We start from the raw sequence: 21,269 nt of genomic DNA on the forward strand, positions 1-21,269 counted from the left end.
TAGATGCCTGAATTACATTAAGTTAATTACTTTGTTAATAATAAAACTATTTAAGCCAAATATCTATTTTAAAAAAATGCCATAAAAATACAAAATTTTACATTTGCCTAAATATATTTTTTTAAAGTATGCTAATACTGTGGCAGTTTAAGCGCTCAGGCTGCAGTAATTAGACGTTAGAGCTTCGTTTCGCCAGGTGGCGCCATGTTGTTGGCGCTTCAGGAGACAAGTGAGCGGGAGAGACCGACTGACAGGAGCTAAAACGACACGTTTTCGGTACTTTTATGGGGGGAAAAACCAATAAGGTGGTAAAAAAAGAAAAAAAGAAATTAGTGGTAAATGTTGAAACTGGTCCTGGGCAGCCAACGTGAACGATACTGCTAGCTGCAAGCTAACCTTAGCTTCTGCTCACAAAGTTGCCCAAAAAGAAAAAAAGCATAAACTTCAAATTTCGCTCAAGAAGGCTGACAAAGAATCTGGTGCTGTTTTGAAAAGGAGTTTTTCAAGGAGAAAGTAAGTTTTTTCTGGGAGCTTAAGTGGTCTTGAGAGGACCAAGTGATCATGTTTCAGAGGAACTACCGCAACCTGGCCGTGGTGACACATGTGGTGAATGATGGTAAGTCTGACTCCTATTATTCTCTCGGCTTCGTTTAGCCCGGGTTTACATTACCGTCTAATCGCTTACACCTGCTTATGCTTCGTGTTTTAAACAGACATTGTGAATGATATTGCCTTAACATTGAAAATTTACAAAATAAATAAGCATGCTACCGAGGAGGAAGGTGTAGCTATTGTTTACCTGGTCAGAGAATTAAATGGTGTGATGCTAACGGAAGCCTTCAGGCTAATATTTTAAATGCATATGTTTTTATATTAATTAAATATATATTCAGTTGCAGTTTGGTTACTAAGAACCAGGATCGTCACGATTTGCGATAAAACACAGTTTGTACAGCTGACCCTATCCTAAAGTTTCTTTGAGCGAAATATTATCAAATTATACTCCTTTTTAAATCCTGATAGGCCATATTAAAGTGCACTGTTTGTACAAAAAAAAGCACCTCTGGACAATTCCAGAATAAAATATTAAGAGCTTATTATGACATTTTGTGATATTTCTGCTAGTATTAAACCGTGCTGGTTCACTGTCAGGGCTTATTGGGACATCATTATTGTTATTGCTTCCAGCTGCACCTTCCTGCATTGAAAGTGCTCCTGGTTTTATGCTTCAGTGGCACAAACAATAGAAGTGAGTCATTAATATAACCTGGGTTTTTTTTCCTTACTTTTAAAAATCAGTCTTTTGTGCACATGTCACGGGAACTTTACAGTTATTTGGAGGATTACTGACAGCTGGTCAAAACAACATACTGAGATATGATTTGTGCAGCGCTGAAATTAGAATAAAAACTTCTGTAGGTTTAGGAAATGACATCTAAATGAATCTTATGTGATTCTGTTTTTATCAAAGGTCTCAGTGTTACATGATGTTGAAATTATTATTTTCAAATTCAAACAATATAGTTTTTAGAAGTGTTGCTAAACGAGACAACCCCATTTTGTATACCCTTTGAAACCGCTGTAGTTTTTTTTAAAAATACATTTGCATACTGGCGCAGCTTTGAAAAAACAACAGACCGGCCCGTTGGCTAACTTAAAAGACAGCTGTCTGTGTTTTATCCCTCATCTTTGTGGAAATACAGAAGTTGGTGAGCCTTTTAAAGAGGTTCGTGTGTGATTTAAGTGGTCGGATATCCCACATCAAGCTTCGCGCTATAGGTTTTGCGCATATATACGCAAAAGTAAGTCGAAGCTAACGCTAGCAAAACCTGATTTGTACATTGTTTTTTTTTTTTGTTTTTTTTTACTTGACCATAATCCCACCGTAGTTTGTTTCAACTGTCCGCTCCCTTTTCTTGCCCCGGAAGAGAACCCAGTTGTGTTTCCGGCTTTGTCTTTTCGTTTGGGCTCGGCAGGGGAAGCTAAGCTAAGCTGCTAATTACGAGCCGACAGTCACGTCGGGGTCGCCTTTGTTTCCGCTGGTCCACTCGGAATGTTGGAGTTTCTCCGACAGCCTTGGCTTTGAGTGCCGTGAAACAAAGAAAAGAAACCACCACTAGTAGCATTGTTGTTTTTTGTTTTACTCTGGGTTGTGGCTGTTATCCAACACTATTGGAGAAATATGGCGGACGGCGGGCATTACTACAACGGTAAGAAGCCACGTTCACTGCAGGTTTAAACTTACTGCACTTTTAACGACCTTTCCACAGATCTTGGAGACTTTATGGTGAGGAGAGAGGTCAGAAGAACCGATTTCATGGTTCACGGAGGTAAAAATATGTCGAAGGCATCTCGGAGGTGTCATTTTGTGACACATGTTTACCCAGTACCACGCCATGAATATTTGTATTATTTCGCTGGTAAAATGAGTCCAGAGAGTTACTGCAGAGATCAACAAGACCAGGGCTTGTCTTGGATATTTAAAGGACTTTTTAAAATGTGCATAATTTGCAAAAGTGTAGGCTTAATTAAAATCTGCTACAGAGTGCGTATTTAAAATTGTAAGCTTCCTTTAATGTTTACATTGCAATCTGTAACAGTCATTTGAGCTCTTTTCAGTCTTATCTAGTCCATGTACAGTAGCTGATTTAATTTAACTCATAACCTATGCCTTTTGGGGGGTTATTATTGCTTGTATTTTGTAGCTGAGATGTGATATTTAGGTTGTGAGCTAACTTACTTTCTCCGTTACAGAGCATGATGACAGAACCGCACCACAGTTTCGCAACCGTAAAGGCAGAGGCCCTCACAAGGGTCGGTATGACAGGTCTCGCAGAGACCGCCAGCGTGGAAACCACTCAGGAGGGTTTGGAGGTCCTGGACCACGGTCGAGGCTTGAAGATACTGATGGAGATGTAACTATGAGTGATGGCTGTCAGGACAGCAGCTCCCAGAACAGATTGTAAGTGTAATAAGTTACACTTTCATTGAATGCATTTGCTAGAGTTTGTCTGATAAACTTCTCACAGTAATACTTTAGTCTAAGTAAACAATTAATGGCTTTAAACTGAAAAGAACATTTGCACAATGTATAATTTTCTTGTAAGGTGAGTAACACATAAACAGCAAGGTCTTAGGTGTTTGATGTGGATTTCATGTGAAGCTGTAGGAAAGGTGTTGCATCTTGAATAGCCCGCACAGGATGAGAAAGTAGAGCACCAGACCATTTTCACTTCTGTTCCTTTGCTGACATGAATAATACCACAGGAAAAGTGAACAGGACTGAAACGGTAAAAGTGAACTGAGAAAAAATAAGTGATTTTGTTAGTCAGCTAAAAATTATAACATGAAATTATTAAAATATCAGCTCGTGTCCTGGATCCAGTGTGACTTTTTTTTTCTAGTTTCCACATCTTGAATGAAAAACTGGTTGATGAAGGAGAATATTCCAGGTAATAAAAAGGGAGGCCACTGTAAAGCAGTGTTTTAATAAGTTTGCCTGTCTGTGTCTCATGCTCTGCCAGTACATGCGTGTGACTATTTCACAAACACTGGGGTAGGGTAATTATTTCTTTATTTATTTTAAGTCTACTAGGGGTGGCTGTAGCTCAGGTGGCAGAGCAGGTCAGCCACTAATCAGAAGGTCAGTGGTTCGATCCCAGGCTGCATCCTGGCTGCATGTCAAATATCCTTGGGCAAGATACTAACCCCATGTTTGCCTACTGGTGGTGGTCAGAGGGCCCGGTGGCGCCTGTGTCCGGCAGCCTCGCCTCTGTCAGTGCGCCCCAGGGCAGCTGTGGCTACAATGTAGCTTGCCATTGCCAGTGTGTGAATGTGTGTGTGAATGGGTGAATGACTGAATGTAGTGTAAAGCGCTTTGGGGTCCTATGGACTAGAAAAGCGCTATACAAATGCAGGCCATTACCATTACTACAATAAGAACTGCGAGTGTGAAAGCTATGTTGGGCCTTGACAAAAGGTTAAAGCAACACTGAATGTAAGGAAAAATACAGAGCATTTATCCGTGTAATTTTGAAACCTGACTCCTGTCGACCTGATGCAAAGTCCTGTAATGATTGTGGTTGGCACACTGGTGATTGCTTGTGCATATCATAACCACACTTGCTGCAGTCTACCCCTAAATGATGGAAATGGTTTTGAACTAGAATCAGAACACAAGTCAGAATGGCAAACAACGCAATTACAGAGGTTTTTATCAGGAATCTCCTTATTGCTATCTCGAGATATATGATTGATGAGTCACGTTGAGACTGACCTACTGGTACCTTTAGCCCTTCTGCTCTGCACACACCAGATTGCAAAAATCTAGATAGGCACAACAAACTGGTAGTTTATCAAAGCGCCTCACATGCCAGAATTGTGACTTAATCTTTGGCAGATGGCATGATTTGCAATGATGATAATAGATAAATAAACTGCTTGTACAAAGACAGAATACTGAGAAATAGAACTTAAAAATTGCGTTGATTCTTTTCCCTGTGTGGCCATATGCCTGAATATATACTGCCTTGTTGTGTTCTCCCTAGTAACCCATACGGAAGACCTTTTAGGAAATTAGATGGACGGTTTGACAGAGACCGGCGACAAGGCAAAGGTGGAGGCAGAGGTGGAGGGGGTGGTCCCTTCAGAGGAGGAGAACGAGGTGGCGGAGGAGGGAAAAACCAATCGGGCTGGTACAAAGTAACGGTGTGTATCATTACGGTCACCCCAGGAAGTCAAAGAAACCACTTTGTAATCTATAAAGAAATTATATTTTGTTTCTTGTATGTTTGGCAGATTCCACATGGAAGAAAATATGACAAGAAGTGGCTACTCCCAGCTCTCCAGAACATTTGTTCCGTTCCGTACCACCCTATACAGGTGCATTTAAGCGCTTATAATTACTAGTTATAAACAGATTTAATACCTTTTTATATATTTCTTGAAGTAGCAAATGTATGAGTAAGCTTTTTTAAGTTTCTGTATGTTGTGTTCTGATAAAATAAATGATGTAATTCTTTATGCCTATACAATTATTCAGAAAATATCTGCAGTACCCATGTAGTAAAATTTGTAAGGTAAGTCTAAGGCGATTTTAATTGTATTATCTTTTTCTTTCTTGTCTTGCCCTCTTTATCCAGTACCACGTGGACCATAACAGGGTCCATTTCTATGTGGATGACTCCTCTGTTGCCAGTGCTTTACACAAGTGTTCACATAAGATCACAGACACTGATGGTTATAAGGTATGTTGGTGTAATAATATCGATAGGTTTTTGTGTCATGTGTACTGTTCACGCCTATTGTACTCTGCTGTGCTGTTGCCTTAAGGTCACAGATCATTGGTGTGCTGCTACTGAGTGTTTATCTACCTACTTGAATGTGAAAACAAGATAATAAATAACCATTAATCAAACAATCTTAATCTTAAGTTATTGATTTGTCATTTTCCATCTGTGTTTCTTCAAGGTCGAAGTGCACGTCAACAAAAGTGCTCCACCGTCATTCCTCCTCTCTGACCTGAAGCCTGAACACCTGGAGCACCTGAAGGTAGGAAGCACCTGAGTGGGGGCAGTGATTGTGGCTAAAAGCCTCATAAGTAATGTTCAAAATGTCTTTGAGTTTCTCTAATCATTGTGAGAGTCTGTTGCTCAAACTAATGGTGTTCTAGTACTAAGTACACTGTTAAAGTGTCGTTCTTACATATATTAACTGTTTATTAGTGATGTTAATAGCACGTTCGTTTAAATGCAGTTTACCAGTTTAGGTCACAGAATTATAGAACCTCAAAGCAAAGCATTTTCATTTTAGTGATGCACATGTCATGAGTGAAAGTGAAAGTTTGTCGTGTCTCTAAGAAGTTGGAGACAGGCGGCCTTTAGCCTGCATTTTTAACCGATCGTCTCAACCTGACTCCCTGTCAAAAAATGCCAAGTATGCGCTTGTCTTGTTTGTAGAGACATTTTTAGAATGAAATTGCAGAAAACAAAGTTGACTAAATACACATTTCACCCGTTACTGCTAAATGTAGTAAGGCAGTATGATTTAAAATGACGACATCTCAGTTTCACAACCATAAAGGCAAAGCGCCCCAAACTAACCAAGCACAATGTTCAGGACTTTGTTATGATGAACTTAACATCAACAATAAAATGACTCACTGATGAGTGTACAGCTATCCACTCAACACAACAAAAAGGAAGAAAGCACCACCTTCTGGTGTTTTTGGGAAATACATGTTAAATTCTCAAGCAAGCAGACCACTGACCTACCAATAGCTGCTATATTCTAGCCAAACCCTACTTATAATAACTGTAAATGTGTATTGTCCCAGTCAGGTGTTTTCAGAGTAAAGCTGCAACTATGGGGAGTGATTAGGAGCGTTAGTAGAACCTTAATAAAATATTTATAAATTTTTGAAATTTTTATATGACTGTACCATAAGTTTATTTGTGTTGTTATATTTGGACGCATTGAGCAAACGGGTAAAGTGGTGGCTGCTTCGCTGCATTCATTTTATTAAATTGGTAAACTCTTTTTGCATTTGATTCAACAGAAGTGATCTGACCTGAGTGGTGGAGAGAGTTCAGAGGAGAATTATTTTGCCATTGTGACCATTTGTGGTGTTTTGGAGGCTAATGTGTTGATTCTTGTTTTTATCTGACAGCAATGCATGGCAAAACGTTTCGATGCCTCCCAGCAAGCACTCGACTTGAACAACATTCGAACAGACCCAGGTGATTATACGCATCTTTTAAAAAATTTTTTTACATACATTTGCTACCAGGATCACACGGTTCATACTTATAAGTAAGTTTCTGACCAGCCTTACAGAAATGATGATGATTATTATTGTTATTACAATACTTGCATCTCTGCAAAATGGCGATTGAATGCCTGTTCTAAATGGCTTCCTGTGATGTTTTACACCAAGAGTCAAATCAATCCTCCTGTGAAACTGTACCTTGCAGAACTTTATTTACTGCCATGTAAAACAACACTTTAACATGTTTGTGTAGTGTTTTATTGCTAATTTTATCTTGCATGACAGACCTGGTGTCCCAAAACATTGAAGTGATCCTGAACAGGAAGACTAACATGGAAGCTGTCATCAAGATCATTGAAGAAAACATTCCTGAGGTAACATTAGTGCAGTGACAGAAGCACGGGCACTTCTATAATCTACTGTAGCTGCTATAAAGTAATGGAACACATTTAAGTGTGCTCATTATCATTTTGTGTCTCATTTTGCCAGCTGACGTCCTTAAACCTGAGTAACAACCGTATTCACAAACTGGATGAACTGGCTGAATTGGTTACCAAGGTGCCCAATTTGAAAACTCTCAATCTTTCCCAAAATGAGGTGAGACTGACTACTCAGTTTGTAGAAGTATAAACAGACATGACCTAGTGGTCCTTTGCACGTTGCGTGTGTATGTTTGTGCAATTTAAAAAATAAAATAAAAAAAAATCCTGATTCTGTGTGGTTCTCCAGCTAAAGTCTGATCGGGAGCTGGACAAGGTGAAAGGCCTGAAGCTGGTGGAGCTGTGGCTAACTCGAAACCCTCTGTGTGACGTCTTCAAGGACCAGGCCTCATACATTAGGTCAGTCAGCGATTCACGAGATTGAAAAAGTAATTCTTACAGAAATAATTCAGTGACTGCGTGTGGCTGTCTGAGTATGATGCAGGATGCTACAAAACAAGATCAGTTACCTGTGTTTGTGTTTAAGATGGCTGTAAAGTAACAAACCATTTTGCTCAGGAGTTGAGGATGAACGCTTGGACCAAGCAGAGCCAACTCATAAAAACTTTAACGACTTGTGTTTTCTGTGAGTGAAACACTGTAACTCGCAGATATTATCTTTTTTTTTTTTTTTTTAAGTTGAAGGAGACGTACCAGTTGACTTAAATACACCATAAGCTTTCTGATCTTGTCACTGTGTTGAGGAATATTAAAAACGCCCTAAATGGAAATGATAACTGATTAATATTTGTCATTTATGTACAGATTTACTTGCATACAGACTTTTAAATATCCATGCAGTTGTGCCTATACCTCTACACTTGTAGTGACATACACAAGTATTCAGCTATGTGCTGTGCGTTAAATAATCAAGGATCTGTGGGTATTTAAATGTTTTGGGTTTTTTTTGTTGTTGTCGTTGCTTTTTTGGGGGGGGGGGGCGGGGTTTGAACGTGTTTTTCCCACTCAGTGATTAACGTTTCTTTTTCGCACTGCAAACTAATCATTTCTTACTTTCAAAAGTTGCTGAGAGGACATCTGACCACAGTAAATTTGCACAGTGTTAAAATTTATTTTCCTTTCAGCTTGCTTAAACCCTCTGCAGTGTGAACAGCACTACTTCTTCTTTCTGACGGTTGTTCAGCTTCTCTGTGGCACTTCCTTTCAAGCTTTGGTCTCATCTTTGTGTGTTGTCACTCTAGGCGGCGCTCTGCCTAGTATTCCCCTGCTGACATTGTGGTTACTTATCCCATAAGCTGCTGTAAAAATACTGTCACACTGCAGATGATAAGAAGCATGCTAATTTAAAAAACAAAACAAAAACTGCAACAAAAAGCAAAAAAAAGTGAGCATTTCACATCTGATTTATTTCAAAAACAGGGATCCATAATGAGATTTTGAGCAGTACTGTAAAAGTGTAGACTCTCTGTTGGAGAGTGGGCAAGCCATTTTCATCTCGACAAATTTTGGATGAAACAAAGAAAATTTCCACAGCCAGTGTGTCCCCTCCCCTCATAGCACCCCTGCCCACTTGGCCCCCGTATCAGGCGAGTATGGAAGGCTGGATAGCCCATGACGGGTAAGATCCCACCTCGAAACCCTGGGACAACCTAAGGCAGGCACAGTCACGATTACTCGGCCTCAGTCCCTGTGAGCTCAGACTCACTGATGAGATGAAGTGAAGAAGACGGGACTTCAAGGGTAAAGCCGCTGGGATGAGGCGGAGGGGGAAATGTCATTATCAATGACCAGTGATGAGCCAAAGAGAGAAAACACTCCCACTAAGTCTGATCTCTTTTGCCTAAAATGGGCCTCTGATTGTCTGTGAATGAAGTGGAGAGTTTGGCAAATATCCCTGACAAAACGTCTGAAGAAAATATGTTCTGAACTGGAAATCAGTTCAGAAAAAACCCCAACATGAAAACACTTCCTCTTCCAGTTTCTGATGGCTGTGACCAGTACGAAAAAGCTCAATTATTATTATTAGATGATTATCACTCTACGTCATGATTACGCCTCTTTAACCAGAGGTTTGGTCCCAAATTTTACTTGAGAAAAAAAAAAAAGCTTAGAGAAAATTTATTTACTCTTCAGAGTGAGAAAGTTAGCTGGTAAATTTCGTACTTTAGCAGCAGGGGATGGGTACAGAATGAGCGGCGGGACTGCTAGGCTAAGCTCTCTTAGAGACCTGCTGTCGTTGCCGTTCGGCTCTCTTCTCAGGTCTGCTTTAATTGCTGATAATCGTGGGCACAGACGCTGATGAAAATCACCCAAATGATGAATAGTGACTGTCTTCTGAATGTTAGGCTACTTGTGCTAGTATGTCACTGAACTGTACTTCACCTGTTTTGTTTTCTTGGTGACGTAGACTCATCTGTTCCCCAACATCTTGGCCAGAGATTTTGTAACCACCTCTCTCCCAGCAATGCATAATCTCTTTATTTTAATACTTCAGAATGAATGTGTTTGCTGGATCCTGGTGTGGTCTCGTAAATCATGGGACTTTGCATGTTAGTATGTGTGCGCTCCTAGAAAAGTGTGCTTGTGTTGCTGCTCCATGTCAGATCTGTGTATGTCACCAAAATGGGGGAGAGGGTGAGTATACCAGCTGGTAAGTACACTTCAGTGCGGGAAACTTCAAAAGAGCACAGCAAAAAATATGAGAAGGACGAAAACGCTAAGTTGATTTGTGGATTTCCTTGTACACACAGAAGATTAAATCCTTTGTGACACTGGTTGTAATGAAACATTTTAATTTCATCCTCAAAGTGTAGTGTCCTAAAAATTCAACTGAAAGGCACAAAATGACATTAAGTGGATCAGCAGGTGTGACTGTCAGTTATACCCACAGTAATGAACATTATTTGTGTGTGTATGGGTATGGATTGTGACGATAACGTTCCTGCTCTTGGTTTTTGTTCCCATACCAGTGCTGTGCGCCAGAGGTTTCCCCGGCTTCTCAGACTGGTAGGTTCCCACATTTATATCTCAAAATTCACTATCTTTGAAGTCATTCTCCTTTATTTAGTTGTTCTTTTACCTAAAGATGCTATAAAATCCTTTTGAATATTCCAATAAATGTCATGTTCTGAAGAATCTGTTGGTGTTCTTGATTTCTATTGTTTTTGGCCAAAATGGGAAAAATGATCAGAGTAGTTTTGTTTCATGTGTTCCCTGGGAAACCCTAAAATGGTCATTATCTTTCATATGATACGCACATCTCCATATTTTAGTTTTTGTATTGCTTTATTGATGTTAAACCAAACTTTTACGATAATTTTGTGTGTTTCACTTCAGGATGGTCATGACCTCCCTCCACCGATTGGATTTGATGTGGAAACGCCCACCACTATTCCCCCCTGCAAGGTTAGCTGAATGTATAGTTTTACTCACTGATATTCAGCATTGTGTCTATATTACTGTTAACTGAATTAGTTTAATCTGCGTTGTACAAATGTTTTCCTGTGTGACTTTCCAGGGCAGCTGTTTTGGCTCCGATGAGATCAAGGCGCACATCCTTCGGTTCTTGCAACAGTAAGTTTCTCCTTTTCCTTTTTTAGTAATGAGGAAAACCCTGAAATTTTTTTAGAGTTGGTGCACTGATAATGTGCCCACTGAACAATTAATGTTTTTATTTGTTAATTTTAATTAGCTTTTAAGGAAATAATTTTTTGGGGAAAAGGACAAACACAGAAACTAACTTCATGGCTTGTGACTGTGTTGCAGGTACTACAGTATCTATGATTCGGGGGATAGACAGCCGCTCCTGGATGCCTATCATGATGGAGCATCATTATCAATCACAACACCTTACTCCACCCAGAACCCCTCCAGGTGAGGACACAAGCACATTTGTAGATAACTTACTACTCTGATTAATATATTTTGGGTGTTTTCATCAACAAAGCAGAATTAAGCTTTTCATTGACAAGATGTTTGCATGGGTTGCTCTTTCTGTGTCCTCCCCTAACATTGAGTCTGTTTGTCCCTCTGCTGTTTAGGAGCAGTCTGGGAGAGTATTACAAAGACAGTCGAAACCTGAAGAGAGTCAAAGACTCCAGTGAGTATCTTTCACTGTCTAAATTGAGGTTGTCGGGATTTGAGACGTCTCCTCATGTTTTCCCTCTCGAAATTTTGACTTCTTTAGCGATACGCTTTCGACTGCTGAAGCATACACGACTGAACGTGGTGGCTTTCCTCAACGAGCTACCAAAGACTCAGCACGACATCGCCTCCTTTACGATTGATGTGAACACCTACACGGTGGGTTTTCATTCTGTCATCCACCTTGACGTTTTCCTCTGAAGCAATTTATTGTTCTAATTCTCTCAAAACATGTTTTCCGTTTACAGAATACACTACTGTCATTCACAGTGAGTGGAGTCTTTAAAGAAGGTGAGCTGTTTTAGTCAGAGTTTTAGAATTGGTCCTGAACAAAGGGGCATACCTGTTGATTTCTTTACTAATTTGTCTGTCTGTTGTCTGTTTCAGTTGTTGTTGATGGGAAATCGCGAGAATCCACAATGGCCTTCTCTCGAGTTTTCATCACAGTCCCAGCAGGAAATTCTGGGTGAGTTTTACTGAGCTCCCGGCGGTTTATATGATCTTCCTGTGGTGCATAACGAAGTGTTTGTTTATTGTTATGCTTCAGTCTGCGTCTTGAGACCAGTCTGCAACAACTTGGCACCCACCAATCACTAGAGAAAAATGTGTATTTCATGAAATTGGTAACACGCTGTGTTAGAGCCAGAGAGTCATAACGGTCAAGTTAAATATATCAAACATATTACATGCGTGCGTCTCCTGCTAGAGCCTGACAGCAGACTGTATTGCAGATGAACCTAATCAGAAATTGTACCAACAAACAAAAAGGACGTTTAGCTTCTCCTGTGTATAACAGAAACATCCAGATATCCTTATGTTTTCTGTGTGTGGTTCTTTTGTGACAGGTTGTGCATTGTCAACGACCAGCTTTTCATTCGAATGGCCACAACAGAGGAGATCCGCCGAGCCTTCGTGGCTCCTGCCCCGACTCCATCTTCCAGCCCTGTCCCCACCCTCACTGCACAGCAGCAAGAGATGCTCACAGCTTTCTCACAGAAGTCTGGCATGAACCTGGAGTGGTCACAGAAGTGCGTTTTGTTTCCTGCACATATCTTTTTGTGGTCTTGTGTATGATTGTGTATTTAAACATCTAAACATACATCTTTAACAGGTGTCTACAAGACAATGAATGGGACTTCAGCAGAGCAGCGCAGATCTTTACTCAGTTGAAGGTAACTTAAATTGTATAATAATAATGATAATTGTTCTGTCTATAAATCAACATAGAAACACTATTGTGAGGCCATGGCTTTGAAATATCTCCTTTTGTTTTCTCTTTCCAGGCTGAAGGAAAGATTCCTGACGTAGCTTTCATAAAATAAAGAGTGGAATCAAATATCTGTGAAATAAACTAAAGCGCAGTTACTTTTATTTATGGCTTTTGTTCTTTTATTCGCTCACTTTTGTTTAATTATGAATGAAGTAGATCAAGTCTACTTGTGTTAACTGTTTTAACAGCCAAATGTCATTCTGCTACTGTTTTTGGTTATTGTAACCTTAGTTTTTGGTCATTTGTATAGATATCACTACACAGTTTTTATAGGAATAAAGACATATGGCCATTGGTCCATTGTATTCATGTGCTCATCTTGATTTTGTTTGTTTATGTTTAACAATAAAATATATTTTGTCACAACTGATAAATTTTCTTCAAGGTTACATTAGAAAAGAGTGGAAAAGTGAGGGGGAAATGCCCAATAATTTGACTACATTTCAGTTTACAGCAAAAATGTCAAAATATTTTAAATAACTGAGAAACGGTGACTTATTGAAAGATGTAAAATTGTTAAGTTTCATTGGGGTAAAAAAATAGATCAATGGTGCTGCTCATGGATGACTTCTTTTATCAGAAAGTTTTATCCAAGCAAATATAAATGTGTGGGAAAAGTTGACATAAAAAATATAGTATGGAACTTTTTACAGTGCTGCTTTAGTTCCTACATCTTTATGGCTGTCCAGATTGAAGTTTGGGCTAATTTAAATTAATTATTTTTCTTGTATATCAGAGACAGCTCGGGTTGAGCAGTTTGGAGACAGAGTAGTCTGATGTGGGAGCATGTGAAATGGAGGGAGAGCAGATGGTTTAGACAAAGTGTTATTGAAGGGAGCAGCTGAGGGAAGCTGGCCTTAAGTTTGTATTTGCTTTAGGGTGGTAGATTTAATATATGCTGTACATTTGCCTTACCTATGATACTAAGACTTGTGATGTTTATTATTAAATATAGTTAAGATAAAACCACAAAGTTTTATAAAAAAAATAAGTTTGGAGTTACAGAACTCTTGTTAGATACAACCAGTTTAATTAACCAAAACAAATTTTAAGGTTAAAGAACAAGTGAAAACGATCTGCAAGAAAAATAAATGGAGACAATCGGGGAGAACGCACAAATGATCTTTTTTTCAATTTTATTATTTTTTACATACAAAGGTACACACTGAAGCGGAATTTAAAAAATATCACATTTTATAAAAGGATAAGATTTGTGATTTCTGATCGTCCATATCGCCTTGCCTTCCATACAGTTATATGTAAATGTTCAAAACTCTGGAAGAAAAAATATAAAATCAGTGTTTTACAATAAAAACGCTGACCTTCTAAAAATGGCGCCTGGATAGATACGTTCCTTTTCCGGTTTTTGTCTACGTCAGTGTGACGAGTTACGCACGGACGTTCCATCAGTTGGCGAATGATAACAATAAACAACCCCGAAACAAGGGATACGCGAAGAGGACTTATCGCTGCGATTCGACACAAAGCTGGCGAAAATATGAGTTGAGACGGATACCGTCAGCTGGAGTAAAGTCTCGAAAAGTATCGTGGGAGCTTCTTGGGTCCTGACACAAAGGATTTTGTAGTTTTTGTGTAGGGAGAACTAGAGTTACGGTATACCCCTTCCTTAGCCCCTTGTAGCTAGCTGTGGCTCATTCCTTGTTTTTGCACACTTTGTTTTAGTCTGTTATGCAGTTTCCAGGGGACTGTACTCGCACTCGTTCTCCTCCACCACCTCTTCGCTCCCTCTCCCCGCTCTCTCTGGCCCTATGTCTCGCTGGTTTTTCCCCTGGTCGGGCTCAATCAAGAAGCGGGCCTGTCGGTACCTTTTACAGCACTACCTCGGTCACTTTTTGCAGGAGCGATTGAGCCTCGATCAGCTGGGCTTGGACTTGTACAACGGCAGCGGTGTCATCAAGGATATCAACCTCGATGTTTGGGTGAGTTTTTAACCGTGAGGAGAAGGTGATCTTGGCACGCGAGCAGCAGCCATCAAGTGTTTTTGTCGGACTCGTGCTCCCTCGACTATTTCGCAACTGCGCTTGAATTCAACAACAATCTCCAGCGTCGGGCTCCCAGCCTAGGTCACATTTCTTCGAGGAAATCCACTCTCAGGAAACGCACCACTAGCTCACGAGTTTAGGTTTACCTCTGTCTGCATTCAGCATAAATATATATGCCCATGGTACACTAACTATGCACTTCCTCAGCTTTATATGACACCCAGAGTGATGAGGCAAATGTGAAACCGCATATTTCAATTTTTTCTTTTACTTTTACTTCTTAGCAGCTGCTTACTAACTGCCTCCTCTTTACAACAGGCGGTCAATGAGCTTTTGGAGTCCCTGGGGGCCCCTCTGGAGATAGTAGATGGCTTTGTGAGCAGCATAACGGTGACCATCCCTTGGCAGGCTCTCTTGACTGATCACTGCACCTTAGAGGTTTCTGGTCTTCAGATAACATGCCGACCCAAGTACCGGACCAGTAAGTTCGCTTAAAGTATATGTTCTTTTCATTGAGACACCGAACACGCCTCAGCCAGCAACTCATGTTCTTATCATTTCTTAACGTGCAAACCCAGTTTGACAAAATCAGTATAATTATTAAGATTGCATCATTTATCTTCAAGGACACTGCAGAAGATGTAAACAGGATAAGAAAACATTCATTTGGTACTATTTATGTGAACAAGGACTGCAATAATTCTGCCATATACTTTCATATGTTTGAGTCTGACAGATATTAAACTAATGATGCTAATTTGTGAATCCTTTCAGGTCCACATCTAGCTCAGGCTAAATCTTGTCTCATATGTGTAACTTAGACATCATCTCACTAAAAAAAAAGAAATTAAAAGAATGGTAAATAGCCAATGCTGAAATAGCTAAAGTACAGAAATCACTCAGTGCTCCCTCTTTTGCCATCAGGTGGGGGCTGGGACTCGCAAGGTTGGTCGTCCAGCATGACCTCCAGCATGCAGCTGGCTCAGGAGTGCCTAAAGGACCCCCCTGAGGCTTCAGAGGAGCCCCCTGCCCCACTGGAGGGGCTTGAGATGTTTGCACAGACTATTGAGACGGGTGAGTGAAAGCAGTTTGTCTGCATGCAGATTGTCACTTGTCTAAATGTGATAGTTGGCGTGCAGACAAAAGAACTTCCACAGCAACGGAGGAAAAGTCAAGCGTTCTCAAGAACTCCCACAAACCATCACAGTTATGATCACTTTGGAGTACAGTACTTTCCATCCATTCCCCAGGAAACCTCTTCCCCCAAGAAACCAAAGTGATAAAAATGTACAAATAAAAATATAAAGTCATAAAATTATATTTACTTTATTGACCTAATTTAACTGCTCTTTTTTGCTTTGAGTGTTTCATGTGTTACATGTATTTAAAGTCACACTCGTTTCTCTCATCACCCTTATCTCCCCTGTTGTCACTGTGTGTGTGAGAGGGGCATCAAACAAAACCGAGTGCAGTAAGGTGGGGATTAGTCTTTGTTGCAGACACAGACAGGTGCAGACACCACTGACCAGTGCTTATTCCTGTAATAGTCCTCTGAAGGGCGCATGCGTAGTTGGGTCGAGTCCATAAAAAAGGCAGGCATGCAGATTTTTTGCATGAAGCGTCTCGCTCATTGTCTGTTGATACACTTAACGCAACCCAGACACAAGTTGACCCTAGCACACTTGCAGATGAAGAAACAGTGACGCATATCACCCGAGGCCAGACGGGGAGAAATTAAGGTAGGTTGACTGCAACTTACAATAAGCTGTACTTCATGTGTACCAGATACTGTGTGTATCAGATGGTTCAGTGACCAACATAAACACACAGAGGGATGAACTTTAACGCTCACTTTGTTTCAAAACACATAACACTTATTGATACTCTCATATTTTATTTTGCATGGAAAAGAACCATAAAACTAGCCAAAGTTCTTGTTGTTGTTTTGTATTGTTTTCTGTAAGAAAGAGGGAAATCATCATTGCTGGCCTCATGGTGGTGTTGACATGTCTCAGCTTTGACATTTCAACGAATTATAGTTTAAACTATGTATTTTTAACCATTTATGATCTATCTCCCCGATTATCCCTCCACCTCATTCCAAATAGAAAGCCATCTCTGTGACAGCCTTCTTCTGTATATTATCATTACTCAGTTACTCCTGGCTGTTACCCATCATCCCACGGTTCATTTCCTACTTTGGGGGTTGAAAGGGGCTTTTGTTCATCTTTACCAAACCTCCTGATGTTACCTAAATCAGAGGCTCCTCAGCGATGTAGATGTTTCTTTGGAAAAAGAAAAGAAAAAGAAAACAGGATTCTGGAGGTTTACATAAATATAATATAGGGCATGCTACAGGTCAACAGTTTCACTGCACACTTGTTCTATCTATTCTGGGCGGCCCATCCCTGCTAAGTGACGTCCTCTGGCTTCCTGCAGACTGGACTCAGGAGATTATATTATTGTGAGAGATGGGGAATCTGTTCATTTGCATCCAGCATGCTTATAGGTTTGTGTAACTAATGAGAAAAAAAAATATTGGGTAAATTTGAAATGGAACAGATTTAAAAACCTGTGATCTGCTCACAGTTGGCCACCTTAATTTACAATTTCTCCACATTGGTGCGGTTCTTTTTTATGTTTATTTAGTTGTTTGTTCATGTAGTTACCCTTTACTCCATTACTGATAAGTATTCTTTTGGCCTATAGTACTGTCCAAAAGGCCAGTGAGCCACGCCTCATTTTTTATTCTGTGAGGAAAGTGAGATGCTAGTTGCTACTATTTATTGAAACACGTCCAAACATATGTGAAAATAAAGTATATAAGGAAAATACATTAATAATTAGTTTGAAAGTTAATATTAGGTTTGAACACCTTCTTCATCACACCCTGAACTCTCTCAGGCAAGCTTTCTGATAATTTCTTTAAGTAATCTTCAGGAATAGTTGTCTAGGGTTCTTAAAGGACATTCAAAGTGATTCTTTGGCTGGCTTTTTGCTCTGTTCTCTCTTAAGACGACCCCACACTGCTTCAATAATGTTGAGGTCGATGCTCTAGGGCAGGGGTCTCGAACTCCAGGCCTCAAGGATACCGTCAGCTATCTAAAACCTGTCCTGCAGGTTTTAGATAGCACCCTGGGTCAACACACCTGAATCAAATTATTAGTTCATTTCCAGGCCTCTGGAGAACCTCAAGACATGTTGAGGAGGTCATTTAGCCATTTAAATCAGCTGTGTTGGATCAAGGACACATCTAAAACCTGCAGGATACCGGCCCTCGAGGCCTGGAGTTCAAGACCCTTGCTCATTGATTATATTTGATGGGGGGGGTTCTATCCAGGTATGCCGTTACTACATGGTCAGTATGTTTGGCATCACTGTCATGATGAAAAATCAAGCTATTGCCAATCAGATGCGTTCCAGATAGTATTGCATGGTGAATGAAAATCTCACAGTACTTTTCTGAATTCAAAATTTCATCAATTCTGAAAAGATCTCCAACACCACCAGCTCAAATGCACCCCAAACCATGACTCTCAACTGTGATGGCGATAAACCACGGGTGGGGAACTCCAGGCCTCAAGGGCTGGTGTCCTACAGGTTTTAGATGCGTCCTTGATCCAACACGGCTGATTTAAATGGCTAAATTACCTCTTCAACATGTCTTGAAGTTCTCCAGAGGCCTGGTAATGAACTAATCATTTGATTCAGGGGTGTTGACCTAGGCCCTTGAGGCATGGAGTTCCCCACCCCTGCTGTAAACATTTACATTAGTACCGCTCTCCTGATCTCTTCCGGATATACTGACAGTGAATTGAAAATTACTCTGTAAGACTCGTTACTGATTCTAGTGACAGTCAAGTTCTTGTGTTGTTCAAAATTATGTGCTTTTGAAGCAGGCTGCTAGTAACAAGCATTTAGAAGGCCTGGAGAACTATTGCTCAAGACCACTTTAATAATTAGAGGAAATTCTGGCTCCTTGGAAGCATAGACATTAAAGGTGGCTCAAGACCATTACTCTGTTTTTTAATTTATTTTTTTATAATTGAACAACACTTCATACATATACATATAGTGTTACACAGTACAAGTGAGTTGTTTGACATTTATAATGTGCTATCAAACAGCATTAATGTTTGGTCATGGATTTTTTTTTTTTTTTTTTAATTTCACAGTAACTTTACAGTGCCCCCATTATACTTCTACTTCTTTTTCATAATCTACTTTACTGTTACAATGGTGACTGCTCATATTAAATATGATTGATGTTTCAGATAAGGAGGCTGTTGTTTGCACAGGTAATTCTTTCTCTGTTTGATCAGTTTCAGGCAGTACTTTCTGTTCCTTACTTGGCTCTTGGCTTTGATGCCAATGAGAGGTCATATCCTTAATATTGTCATCTTGGGCACACAGCTCTGTAATTCCACCAAGCTGCTCTTCAAATCTTTTGCTTCCAAAACTTTTAATTTCCTTACAGGAAAACATGTCAGTTCAACTTTGTTACACTTCACATTTTTCCATGGTTGTTCATGCCCCATCTGAATTGGCTTTATTCCCCACCACTGGGGCCTCCACCATAGTTTGATATCCACTGTTTTAAAGGGAGGTGAATTAGAGCCTCTTGTTTACAACGGTTAGCTCTGACTTTGACAAATCAGAATTTACCTTCATTCAGCTTTGATTAAGCAGATGTGCTTCAGGGAGACAGTAGAGACACTGTTAATGTACATATTAGATCCCACCATTCAGAGCAAAGCAGAACTCATGTAAGAGATCGGTGCTAATGAATCTTTGCATATCTGTTTTGTCGTCTGTTTTTCAGTCCTTCGTCGCATTAAAGTCACCTTTCTAGACACTATCGTCCGCATCGAGCACCAGCCCTTGGACCTGGAAACAGGCGTTGCCTTAGAAGTGCACATTAAAAGGTGAGTTCCTGCTTCCTTTTTCCTAACGGAATATGAGCTGCAAACAGGAAAAACTAGACCTGGTTTTCACTGAAGGTTATTTTACATACTTACAGTTACAGCCTCATTGATACTACAGTTAGAGTAGTAACAACATTTCCAGTAGTAATGGAAACACTTTTAAACACATAAATGTATAACTTGTGCTTCAGTAGTTCACCTGACAGTAACTTTACTTGTCTTTTAGAGTCACATTGTCTTCATTCAGTGTATTAAAGGGAGCAATATGTGTTTGTGTGTTTATTTTTCTACATTTACGTTCACTAGAAATTCCTGAAATTTGCAAATGAAATAATAGTAGGCTTACTTGGAATTGATGCTTAAGTGGAAAATTAAGCCGTAGCTATGCTGTAGCTGCAAACCCCTCTGAAACCCTACGTTGTAACCTGGCGTGCACTTTGATGTGTGTCGGTACAACACAGCCGGTGTGATTGGTCTGTTCAGTGCTGTTGATACCTCCTGTGCACTTCTGGCGACTTTTTCCCTAGATTTGCATTTATCAGTGACAGAATAATAATCATAGCACCAGTTTAAGGACTCAAAAATGTCAGCAATTTCACAGAAGGTGATAGCTGAAACGGTCAGAATGGATGTGGAGGAATGAACAAGCAAAACTTGACGGACAAAACTGACCACAACAAAGAGCGTATGCCCAGGCACATGAAAGACTGGGACACAACCACAAGGTTATTAACACATAGTGCACCAGCACAAGGATAAGTGGTGGCAACAGCGTCGGCCGCTTCCAGAGTTACGTCGTAGGTTCTACAAAGATTCCCCACAGAAGTCAGAAATCAGGCCCTATGATCGTAATCCGCAGCTTCAAGAAAGCTCCAAATGTGTTCACCAATAGTGTCATATTTTAACCTTCTATCTAACTGTAACATTACCAGTATTCGGCTGAACAGTGGCTACAGATAACTGCAGCCTGTGCTTGAGGTGTTGTCAATAATAGAGTGTCTGTGACCGTGACATTCATTGATGACTATGGACACTAATGAGTCACTGATGCTGCGTATGAAACACCAGAATTATATATAGAGAGAGCTGTTCCTAATAGTTTGATGTATTCGTGCTGCATTGTTGACATAACATTGGAACCATTTCCAACTGCAGTAGTCAAGCATGGTTAAATAAAATGCACTAAACCTAGTTTAAAGCATAAAATACTCTTTCTGTTTTATTATTACAAATGACCCCCAATTTTTTATTTTCAGATAGATCTTATAACTTTTAAAAATCCTTAATCCAAGCCTAAGAAGACAGGAGAGGATGTAAGTTGTCATAATCAAGAAAGTGTTTTTAGCTCTCAGGCTACTTTTAGGCTGGCTGGACTTTAAATGGGATAAATCACAGTACTTTTTAAATTTCCAAAAGTTGAATCTGTTCATCTGGACGTAGCGTTTTTGTGGGAGAAACGTTTCGTCACTCATCCAAGTGACTTCTTCAGTCTCGACAACGCTACGTCCAGATGAATAGATTCAACTTTTGGAGATTTACTTTCCTGGATGATTGAGAATGCATCAGGATACTTTTTAAATTATTTAAACTATAGTTGCTAATATTTTTTTGACAATCGCAAGTTATTATCTGAAAAGGAAGGTAAAGATTACTTTAAATAGACTTGGATTACAGTATGCTCATTTTTTTTAAACCTCAATGCCCTGCACACGTCTTTCTGTG

General features: G+C 39.9%; 2 protein-coding genes across 4 annotated transcripts in view; both read left to right on the forward strand.

Annotated features, from left to right (window-relative positions):
• Positions 1 to 161: 161 nt before the first annotated feature.
• On the forward strand, positions 162 to 12,985 carry nxf1a (nuclear RNA export factor 1a). 3 transcript variants are annotated; one of them, XM_082510181.1, is made up of 22 exons: positions 162 to 616; positions 2,271 to 2,330; positions 2,755 to 2,962; positions 4,548 to 4,707; positions 4,798 to 4,881; positions 5,142 to 5,246; positions 5,470 to 5,550; positions 6,668 to 6,737; positions 7,052 to 7,140; positions 7,256 to 7,363; positions 7,496 to 7,605; positions 10,176 to 10,212; positions 10,543 to 10,611; positions 10,724 to 10,779; positions 10,972 to 11,079; positions 11,247 to 11,305; positions 11,393 to 11,508; positions 11,598 to 11,640; positions 11,737 to 11,815; positions 12,195 to 12,377; positions 12,461 to 12,521; positions 12,633 to 12,985. In XM_082510181.1, exons 1-22 carry the CDS (start codon positions 562 to 564, stop codon positions 12,669 to 12,671), a joined length of 1,980 nt encoding a protein of 659 aa, XP_082366307.1. In that variant the 5' UTR covers positions 162 to 561; the 3' UTR covers positions 12,672 to 12,985. The 3 variants fall into 3 exon arrangements, with proteins under 3 accessions (XP_082366307.1, XP_082366308.1, XP_082366309.1); XM_082510182.1 differs by lacking the exon at positions 162 to 616 and adding an exon at positions 1,309 to 1,802; XM_082510183.1 differs by lacking the exons at positions 162 to 616; positions 2,271 to 2,330 and adding an exon at positions 1,862 to 2,210.
• A 1,027-nt stretch (positions 12,986 to 14,012) lies between these two features.
• atg2a (autophagy related 2A) overlaps positions 14,013 to 21,269 on the forward strand; it is a 28,550-nt gene continuing 21,293 nt past the window's right edge. Inside the window, exons 1-4 of the mRNA XM_082556940.1 lie at positions 14,013 to 14,559; positions 14,941 to 15,103; positions 15,547 to 15,696; positions 19,445 to 19,547. Coding sequence (XP_082413066.1) covers positions 14,389 to 14,559; positions 14,941 to 15,103; positions 15,547 to 15,696; positions 19,445 to 19,547 — 587 coding nt within the window. The 5' untranslated portion in view covers positions 14,013 to 14,388. The remainder of the gene's footprint in view (positions 14,560 to 14,940; positions 15,104 to 15,546; positions 15,697 to 19,444; positions 19,548 to 21,269) is intronic.

The sequence above is a fragment of the Aulonocara stuartgranti genome, assembly GCF_965226115.1.
Source record: "Aulonocara stuartgranti genome assembly, chromosome: 2".
Taxonomy (NCBI): Eukaryota; Metazoa; Chordata; class Actinopteri; order Cichliformes; family Cichlidae; genus Aulonocara; species Aulonocara stuartgranti.

What these genes read in the sequence shown, in the direction of transcription:
- nxf1a (XM_082510181.1), top strand. Translation starts at nt 562, where the DNA reads ATGTTTCAGAGGAACTACCGCAACCTGGCCGTGGTGACACATGTGGTG. An exon ending in GACACATGTGGTGAATGATG is followed by an intron (nt 617 to 2,270) that starts GTAAGTCTGACT and finishes ACCTTTCCACAG; the next exon opens with ATCTTGGAGACTTTATGGTG. An exon ending in CAACATTCGAACAGACCCAG is followed by an intron (nt 6,738 to 7,051) that starts GTGATTATACGC and finishes CTTGCATGACAG; the next exon opens with ACCTGGTGTCCCAAAACATT.